The sequence below is a fragment of the Condylostylus longicornis genome, unplaced genomic scaffold, assembly GCF_029603195.1.
Source record: "Condylostylus longicornis isolate FDR11 unplaced genomic scaffold, ASM2960319v2 ptg000226l, whole genome shotgun sequence".
NCBI classification, from domain to species: domain Eukaryota; kingdom Metazoa; phylum Arthropoda; class Insecta; order Diptera; family Dolichopodidae; genus Condylostylus; species Condylostylus longicornis.
The window spans coordinates 462,710-473,002 of NW_026578193.1; the positions used below are offsets into that span (position 1 = coordinate 462,710).

Sequence of the window (10,293 nt, forward strand, 5' to 3'; positions counted from 1 at the left end):
TCTTCAAATAATGTAAACTCTCAACTAAAAATGACAGGAAAGTTTTGAAAGTTACTTCTAGTCACATACAATTTGCACTTTACCAGTTTTGACATTTCTCTCGAAATTATTTTGTTCGCTTCGCCAACGTTTAGCCGAATTCAAAAACAATGACGTTCGCTTCGGCAATATTGTAAAACTCTATAAATGCCAATTCTATGTGGTATGACATAAGTTATCTACAGTCGAGACGCAATCTTAGATTTGTCAGTTACGTTTGACATTTAACGTGAATGTGTATTACATTTCAATCCTTCAACACACAAACAAAATTTGTCTATTGCCAGCGTCGCCATTTTATGTTGCTAAACAATTAATAAAAGAAAAATTTTCTCGCAGGTACATATACCAGTAGCAATATAATGATAAATAACAATTTTTTCAATATACTTGTTTCATAGTTTAGTAGTTATGTAGCATATACACGTACACCATTCCAAGATTCGTTTAAGAGTTTTTTGTTTTAAATTAATATCAAATACTCATATTTCTAAGTTGGATATTTTCAAATCAAAAAAGTTATTTCTAAAATTTAAATTTATTGAAATTTTGAAAGTTCAAAACTTTTATAATGCCGTGTTCTGCTGTAACCTTATCTTTGGCTACTATATCTGGAATAGTTGCAGTCGCTCTTTTAGCTATTGCTTTTTCAACAGATAATTGGGTTTACTATGAAGTCAAAAGAAGTAATATTCAGGTAAAATTAATAAATATTTATGTTAAAATGTTAAATTACTATATGAATTGAATTTATTTGAGGAAAAACGAATATGAAAATCATTTGTTTATTTTCATTTAAGTAAATGTAAATGATAAGATATTTGAAAAATCATTTTTAAAAATTGTAGAACAAATTATTTTTTTAATATAATTTTTTGAAAATTGTTTAAAAACCTTAACAAGCTCCTTTTCAAACAAAAGACTTCAATGCCTAAAATTTGCTATAGTTAAGATTACTAAAAGTGAAACTTTTTATTGTTATATTACAGTATTTTTATATATTTACGTTCTACAATAACAACAAATTGTAAATTATATAAAATATGATCCATATTTTGAAAAAACTGTCATAGTGAAAACATTTTTGAATGAAAAATCATTACTATATTTATACATATAAAAGTGTATGAATATTTTTTTACACATACGTATACATATATGTATATATAGATATATATATATATATATGTAAATTAAATATCGTAAACAACTTTATTCATATGCATAAATTCACACAGAATAACAGTTACAGTGTAAAGGTAAATTAAAAACTGCAAATGTATTTCAGCATTCCTGAAATTTTTTATTTGTTAGTCTGATACATATACAATTTATACTTATATATGTACGTATTTACTTAGCTATGCATATTGTGCGATAAGTAGGAAATATTTAGCTACACATATGTATAATTCATATCGCAGAATACCTATATATAACAATTTATAATTTATAATAAATTTCTAATTCACACTCACATAATTACTATATGTGCATGTGCTTTACAAAAATGTAGGTGAAAAATGTAGGCCTAAATATATTTTAAAATTTTAAAACAAAAGATTAAATCAAATACTGTGAAAAACGCATCTTTGTTACCTTTCTATCTGCAAAATATGAAAATGCGTTTAGCTGATGAAATATTTTATTTAGATAGGTATTGGATAAAAGTTCCTGGCTCATGTTTATTTAAAGAGAAGTGGTCGTTTTACTTTTACTTTCAAACAAAAGTCACACAGATGTTTACAAATCAAACTTTTGTTAAATTTTAATAAAATCAAACAAAACCTATAAACAAATTTAAATAATGTAGTTTTTGACCAAGGAAAGTAATTTCCTGGGATATTTAACAGCCTATAATACCATCTAATAGATAATAGTTAAGCTGATTTTTATACCATATACTTTCGTGAAGTGTATATTAACTTTGGCATGGATGTTGTAAACATTTTATGTAGTCATCTACGGTATGAAGATATTAATGTATTCTTTTTCAGTGTAAAATTCTACGTTAATATAGGCCATATTCGTCCATCTGTCCGTCCGCTTGTCCGTGCGATCGCACGATAACTCAAAAATCACCAAATTTTCAAGAACTGTTTCTTTTTTGCCGAGGACAGCTGCTATTGTAATTGGACCGATTCAGAAAATGGGTTGGAGAAACTGCCATAAAACTCAAGGAAACTATTTCAAATATTTCAAAAACTAATTAAGATATTAATATGATTTTTTTTACACGTGTGTCCAATAACTATACACATAAAATCTCAAAATTTAAATGAAATGGCTGTTCAGGTAGGTGACGTCAGGTAACCTGACGATTAAATATTGTGGCATATATGATTTAAATTGTTATAGTTATTAAAAATATTTAAACATATAATAATTAAAATTAGGCAAATAAATAAAACTTAATCTAGTATAAAAATCAATACATTAAAAATATAAATTTATCACGAAAATAGTGGAATGTAATCTCAGAACCAAGTTTGAGCTTCAATTGCAATTCTTCTAATTATAGTTCTAATGTATCAATTTATTTGCAGATTAAATAATTTTAAATAAATAGAAAAAATGCTCTGTCATTAATTCAGCACTCATTTTTCAAATTATATTATTTATTCTCATGGAAAAATTGAGCAAACCTTTCTATTAGGTAAAGAAGTATTATAGATAAGCAAGACATTTTGAGCAAAAACTGTAATTAAAATTGCAAACAATGGGCTTTGTTTCAATTAAAATTCAAATAATGGGCTTTGTTGCTAAGGTTTAGATCAATCACAATAACAAAAAAAGTTTCTCCTAAACTTGTTTAGGATAAAGTTTCTCCTAAACTTGTTTTATTTTTAGGATAAATAAAAGTATCGTTGGATTGCAGGAACTTGAAATAGATAATAAGTAGGTATTACTTCTAGTTTGGCAAATTAAATATTTCAAATTATTTATTTATTTTAATTAATATTTTTGAAAACAGAAAATAGCTTATCAACTCCAAATTCAAAAATATGTTTAAATAAATATAAACTACGAAATAGAAAAAAAATTTTTACAATAGAACCTAATAAAAAAAATCAATATTTTTAATTTGCTTTTAATTTTTACAATAAAACAGCCAACCACAAGAAGAAATATATGGCATTTGTGAGTCTCTTTGGTTTAAAAATAAATTTTTATTTGCGCCGGAAATGGAATTAATTTAAGGTGGTACTTGTAAGTACCGTCCGTCGGAAAAGGGTTAAGTTATTTTAAATGTCGGTATTTAAATTATTTTAAATGTCGGTATAACATTATATGATAAAGTTATGTTATCTCTCAGGAACTAATCTTTAAAAATTTAATAAATATACTTCACACTTTTACGATTTAAAAGAAAGTATAATTTCAACAGATTAACTTGAAATTTCAAGTATAAACTTCGCCTGACAGCACGAGAAGTCACCTTACTTTACGTTAAAATTTTGTGTTTCAGTATCGTTCGCTAAAACAAAGTATCGTTGGAAGTTAGCATTATTTTTTGAAAAACCAAAAGAACTTATTTTTACCGATTATTTTTTGCAGTATAAGCTTTTCACGTAAGCTCCAGTTTATGATAGCAATATGTCGATTTGTACGAAACGAGTAAAACCTTAGTTTGATTTTTTTAAATTTTGCATATATGTGGATTTTAATTCTATGTTTTTCGTAAAACGATGTTATGAACTTGTTAGTTTATCTATCAAACTTTTTTTTTTAATTTTGCTTGTTTTGCCTAAATTTTGATGAAAATTTGATGCGTAAATGTATATATATATATGTAGGTAAAAATTGAATATGAAGACGAATAATTTGCGCTTTTCATGCAATTTTCATGTGTTCGAAAAAAACAATACCTTTTTCCCGTTCTTTTTTATCTTAATGGAAATTTCTTCATGCAACTGCAGAACAGATGGATGACGTAATCAAAGGAACGAGTTAAAGGCAGAAAAATTATTCATTAAAAAAATTTTTCACATATCTTATGAATCTTTATTATCATTGTCACAAAAATGACAATGATAATAAAGATTCATAAAGAACGCGACACGTCTTTGAACATTTGGATCCAACAAAATTTTGAAATTAATCTAAGCTTAGCTTTGATACTAACTTCATGTAATCTCTTTTGAATACATATTGCTCAAATTAAAGCTCATATTTGTGAGATTTATTCTTAGCGACTTCAAATTCGTTAAAATCTATTTTGTATTTTTTACATTAGAACATAGACGCTTAGGCTGGAGCTGTTTTAATATATATGTTTTTTTGTGAGCATTTTGTCGAATTCAAAGAGGGTAGTTCCAACATCGTTGAATTATGATAAATAATCAGCTTACAAAAAAATAGAACTTAAGGCGTTTTTCTAATCTTATTACTTCTATGCTAACAACTTCTTTTTTCTTCAAACTATACTAGCATTAAATGCAGAATATTCCCCTAATCCTTAATTGTGGTTTATAAATCAATTTTATTGCATTATTTTGCTATTCAAAGTTTAATAAATGATGCGGAGTAACGCATAAAGAGCTTAATAATGAAATTAATAAATCTTTTAATATGATCTTTAAAGCACCGAAAAATTTTAAAATTTTAATCTAAAATCAGGTGTTATATGAGTGTGGTACAAAATATTAATTCTCTTAAGAAAACACATTTCCAGAGCTATAAAAATTTTTATGTTTTAAAGTTTAAGTTATGCTTTAACATATTTTTAAAAAATGATATTGAATAGTTTTTTGAAATTTTAAAAAACTTTGTAGAAAATAAAATTATCAAGAAAAAGAAAAAATTAACTAATGAAATGAAATTTAGAATAGGTACTACGCGTAATTTCTGTTTTAATTTTTTTCAAAGAGTTTAAAGCCTATGCAAATATTGTTTCTATTATTTAATACTTGATACTGAATAATTTAATGATTTTTCATTTTTTAAAATTTTGATTTTTTTTGTAGGTGTTTGCCGAGAAACATCCTGAATCAACTTTGCTCCTAGAACATCTCAGCATTAAGTACTATTATTACACGAGAACTAGAGGTTTATTTAGGTACTGTTATCCTAAGGATCGCCCACCTGCAAACAGAAGTACATTGATTTAGTTAAAATGCTCATACAATAAATACATATATATTTTTTTCTATTTAAGTTCATATTTATTTATCACCAGTTGAAACCCATTGCTCAAATATTAATTATTTCCCTGAAGAAGAAAAAGAGCAACTTCCAAATGATGATGCAATTTCTCGCTTACATTTAGCACGGTCATGTATTGCTTTGTTCATTTTAAGGTACACTCAAAAATATCTGAGTTAAAAAAAAAAATTATTTTTGATGATTCAATGGTAAGAAGACAGATATTTTTCCTGGAATGTTTTTTTCGTGAATGTCATTTACATGTTGGCATATAATTAATGAAAACATTTTTTCATTTCCGACTGCCATATTTAAGAATGTGCGCAAGGTTCTAATGTTATATACACATATGTATATGTGGAAAGTTATCAAGAGGGTTTGCGTTGTTAAATAAAGGAAAAATAAAAAAGAAAATAAAAATTTCCTTTCACTTTTTAATCTAAAACTGAAAATTTTAACTGAAAACCAACCTTAATAAAATGTTTTAAGCGCCAAGCATTAATAAAATTAAAAACACTAAAAGTATGTAGTATTACTGCGACTGAAAACAAATAAGTTCGAGTTTTCAGTTTTTATTATCATTATTAGATGTGCAACAATATATTTTTTGGTTGCTATTTTGAATCAGTAAACAACTTTCATACAAAACCATATATTTTTAAAATATTCATAAAAAAACTATTTTTGAAAATATCTTTTTACTTGTTGTTTTTAAAATTGCTAAAATCAAATGAATTAAAATAAAATTTTAAAAATCTTCCTCGTTCTTTTATAAAAAAAAAAAATTGTAATTTTGTCAGCAGTAATTGTCGAGTCAACTGTTTTTCCTACTTTATTTAAAAAAATATAATTAAAAACTAAAATTAGTCATTTTTACTTTTTAAGCTGACTTTGGGCAAACAAACGTAGGGAGAAAAAATTTCTATTTTTTATTTAATATAATTTAATTTATTAACAAGACAAGGATTCATTTTATTAACAAGACAAATGCCAACATTCCAGTTTTTTTTGTTTGAGCCGAATTAATTTAATTGAATTTTTTATGTTTTTATAAAATGGAAAAATCGTGTATTATTTAGATGCTATTTGGTAAACTTGAAATTTTGAAATTCTACAAACTGTGCGCATTGCTAAGCAATTTTCTTATACATATACGTTTGGTTTAGCAGGTGTTATTTTACTTGCATTTATTTATTTGATTAATACTAACGAAAAAAATATTTTGTACAAAAAATTAAGATTGTCAAAAAAATTTAATGTTTTAGCTTTGTTGTTGTATTTTGTGCCTTTTGGACTGGCCTATCAGGATGTTGGAAACGATCATCAGGTGCTATAACGGCGACAGCATTTTTAATGTTGTCAGCATGCCTTTTAGCTTCTGGTGCTATGGGTCTTTGGCATACTGTTGAATTCTTTGAAAAAGAAAAAGTAGTTGGTGAAGATTATTATCAGCAATGGAATACTGTAAGTCTTACAATTAAATGAATATTTTAAACTATATACTTATAGAATAACAAAAAACTTTATATCACTTTATATTACCAAACTTAGATGGCATATTTCAAATGATCATACAATTACCTTTTCATTTTAGATACTCAAAGATAGCACGAAAATTTCATACGATTGGTCATATATTGTAGCTTGGGCAGGAGTTGGTTTTAGCTTATTATCATCGATATTGTTATCAGGCGCTGCTATTTGTTTGAAATCAGAGAGAGGAAAGGAAGACCAATTGAATTTGCAGTATTTAATGCCCGGTAAAATTTTTACGTCAAATATTGCAAAAAAATTCACCAAAAATTCACCATTTAACATAATTTCATTTTTCAATCGTAGTGTATTCACAAAAACAAACGGCATATCCGGCTTTTGCAGGATATCCTCAGCCACAGATGTATCCCAATGCATATTTCCACGGGTCTCAATACGGCCCTTATTAGTTTATATTTAATATTGCATTATGTATGTAATCAATTTTGTAACAATTTAATTGTAATAAGTATTTTTCATTTTCTAAAACAAAATTATCAATATAAAAATTATGCGTTTTAATTATTTTATTGCTCAATTTTAAAACAAAAAAATGGGAACAAGAGTTAAAACAATAAAAATTCATAACTTTAATTACAAAATAATTTAAAAGACTACTGCATATATACACATATAAAGTCGACTTAAATTTTAAATTGTTAAACGGCAACTTCTTTAATTTAGTACTAATATGTATTAGATTTTGTATAAGTCAGAAGGCCTACTACCTTCATTAAATGATTTTCGTATAGAAAATTTCCACGCAGTGCAGATCGAATATCACACATTTGTGTATGTGCAAGTAACAAAAGTGGTACTTTAGAGTGCTGTTGTCGCAAACTTTCAGTACTTGTCATACACTTACCATTTTGTAGCAGTCTTAGTATTACATTTATTTTGATTTTAAATTATTATAAGATTATTAAAGAAAAAATTGTACTTTAAATTTAGGGCAATTAACTAAATTTTTGTAATTTTGCAATTATAATCATAGGTTAAAATAAAATACAAAGCCATTTAGACACGAGGTAATGGTAAAATTCACCTACTATTCAAAATCTATTTCGCTTCTCTTCTATTGGATTCTCTTCTACTTTTCGTGTGGCATAATGCAAGTGAAATGGTTTGCAATATTAAAATATTAATATTGCAATATTTAAATATTGACTTACATTATGTTAGGGGCCACCTTCTGCGAAAAAATCTTCTTCCGGGAAAAGGGGGAGAAATAAATAGCTAAGACCAAACGCATATGACTACTGTACGGCGATCTAAAAGAAAGCGTCATAAAAACAGACGAGTACGAGTTAATTTCGCACAACATTCGCGTCACCGGTTCGTGCATCCCATAGTACGTACGAAAGTCCGACCGACCTTAAGTTGCTGATATTCGCCCTGTAAGAAATTCGACCCAATAAAACCGGGCCAACCACATTACCCATAGTAACTGAATGAATGAAAACTATATCGGAAAACACCCTAAGATAACGAAGCGAACTTAAGTCCAAAAACGAAGCCTACTCTTACAAGATCCTATCAGTTTATACCATGAAGAGCGAAACGAAGAAAACGCTTCTGTACAGCTTCAATAAAATCAATATCAACATTACGAAGAGGAAACCAAACTTGACATGCGTACCCCAAAAACGAGCCTCACGAAAGCAACATAAAGATATTCCGCCACAAAAGGAAAATTAAATTCACTATACTATTTACGACAAAACCTAGAAAAGGATTCCCCTATTAACCATCAAATTTAGTTCAGCCTTAAAATCCAGTATACAGTCCAACGTAACACCTACATCACAAATCTTATCAATCCTATCCACAATTTGACCATTAAACCTATAATCAAACCTTATCCTTGCAGAATAATGCCTCCTGGAGAAAGGCTCAAAACCATTCATATTATACAATAACGCGAACCTATTTTGATCATTCTGCAAGCCAACACAATCAGCCACAGACCGCACTCGCCCAAAGAGGAGGCATACGAAAAATAATCATTAGTTGCCATAATAAAGAAAACTCCTCAGTTTCAAAGTAATAACATCATGTAGGATTCAGTTCAACACCTTACTAATTTCAATAAAGATTACATCTACCTGACTACTTAACTCAAGAAATACTATAGTTTCAGAAACAAATACAACCGAGTTATTTACAGACCACTAGGCCCTTTTGAAAATCTTGCCGATTAGGAAGAACAAATGGCCTACTAAAGAATTAAAATAATCATATAAGATTTTTTCGAAGAGCTTAGAAATACCAGACAATTTAGTGATGAACCTATACTAACTTATTAAGTTACGCGGGCCCCTCTTATGGAGTAACAAAAGAATTTTCCAAACATCCGGAAATACGCCACCATGGAGAAAACTGAGTGGGACAGTCGGAAGCACAATTCCGAAAAACAATAAGAGGAACCCTATTCGGACTAAAAAAGCAATCATCACTAAAAGATAAAAAATGTCGCAAGACGACAGAATAAGAAAATTTCACTAACAACTACTCAAAATAAGACTAATCAACTGAAAAATTTTCAACAATCTCAAAACCGTCTAAAAAAAGGATCTTGAGGATCGACCAAGAAACTGGAAAGATGACGCATAGGAAGCAGACCCAAGTTTACTATTAAAAAATTTCACTAAAAGAAACTTACTATTTAAAAATTTCAAGCTAACTTTTGGAAGATGACGTCCATATAAGAATTCAGAAATAGCCCTAAACCGATATCAACTAAGGCCAAGTAGTTCACACGGGACCTGGAGGTAAAAACCTATTTAGCCGAAAAAGAGCTTTACGACAAAGACAAGCATTGACAAATTTTACATATCGAGTTTTCGGTGGGAATGCACTTCTCCATAGTAGGGAAGTGTAAATAAACTATTTTTAGCAACCTGTCGGTCTGTCAGTCTGTCGGTCTGTCGGACTGTGTGTGCACGCGTGTGTCTCAAGTTCTGCTGAACCGATTTTGATGAAATTTTATATGTAAGTTTATTTCCATCATGGCGCGGATTGATCAACTTTTCGGATATATGAGGCCTCGGGAACTGCACTTTTTAGCGGGTCTGTTTTACATTTTTGAACATTTTGAAGAAAATATTCAACCTATTTACTTGAAATTTCATATATAAGCTTTGCTCGATAGTAGGCGAAAATTCCGTACTTTTGGAAGAAATCAGGCATCAGCAACTGGGCGTTTACTACGGGCCAAATATACATTTTTGCGTATATAAAGAGAAATAATCAACCGATTTCATTGAAATTTAATATTTGAATTCTTCGCATTAAAACAATGAACATATAAATTTTTTGGAAAGATCAGGGCTCGAAAACTGATCTGCGGGCCGATTTTACATTTTTCACAATATCAACGAACGAATTTATGGAATTTCTTGAAATTTGATATTTGAGTTCTGGTTGTTACCGAAACTAACTGGCGAGCATTTCAGGGAATTCGGATAGCACAAAACGAAACTCTATTAAGAGCCAAATTTTATTTACAACTATAAGCTTACTAATGTCTTAAAAATTGGAAAGAAGTATTTAACAGACATTTTTATAATATTCTGT

General features: G+C 28.3%; 1 protein-coding gene across 1 annotated transcript; it reads left to right on the forward strand.

Moving 5' to 3' along the window:
• The first annotated feature begins 416 nt into the window (after window positions 1–416).
• Window positions 417–7,226, forward strand: LOC129616494 (uncharacterized). The gene is made up of 6 exons (XM_055532144.1): window positions 417–736; window positions 5,007–5,136; window positions 5,198–5,339; window positions 6,450–6,648; window positions 6,779–6,944; window positions 7,024–7,226. The coding sequence occupies exons 1-6, from the start codon at window positions 611–613 to the stop codon at window positions 7,125–7,127; spliced, it is 867 nt and encodes a 288-aa protein (XP_055388119.1). The 5' UTR covers window positions 417–610; the 3' UTR covers window positions 7,128–7,226.
• Window positions 7,227–10,293: the final 3,067 nt, after the last annotated feature.

What these genes read in the sequence shown, in the direction of transcription:
- LOC129616494 (XM_055532144.1), top strand. Translation starts at nt 611, where the DNA reads ATGCCGTGTTCTGCTGTAACCTTATCTTTGGCTACTATATCTGGAATA. An exon ending in ATTATCAGCAATGGAATACT is followed by an intron (nt 6,649 to 6,778) that starts GTAAGTCTTACA and finishes TTTTCATTTTAG; the next exon opens with ATACTCAAAGATAGCACGAA. An exon ending in TTTGCAGTATTTAATGCCCG is followed by an intron (nt 6,945 to 7,023) that starts GTAAAATTTTTA and finishes TTTCAATCGTAG; the next exon opens with TGTATTCACAAAAACAAACG.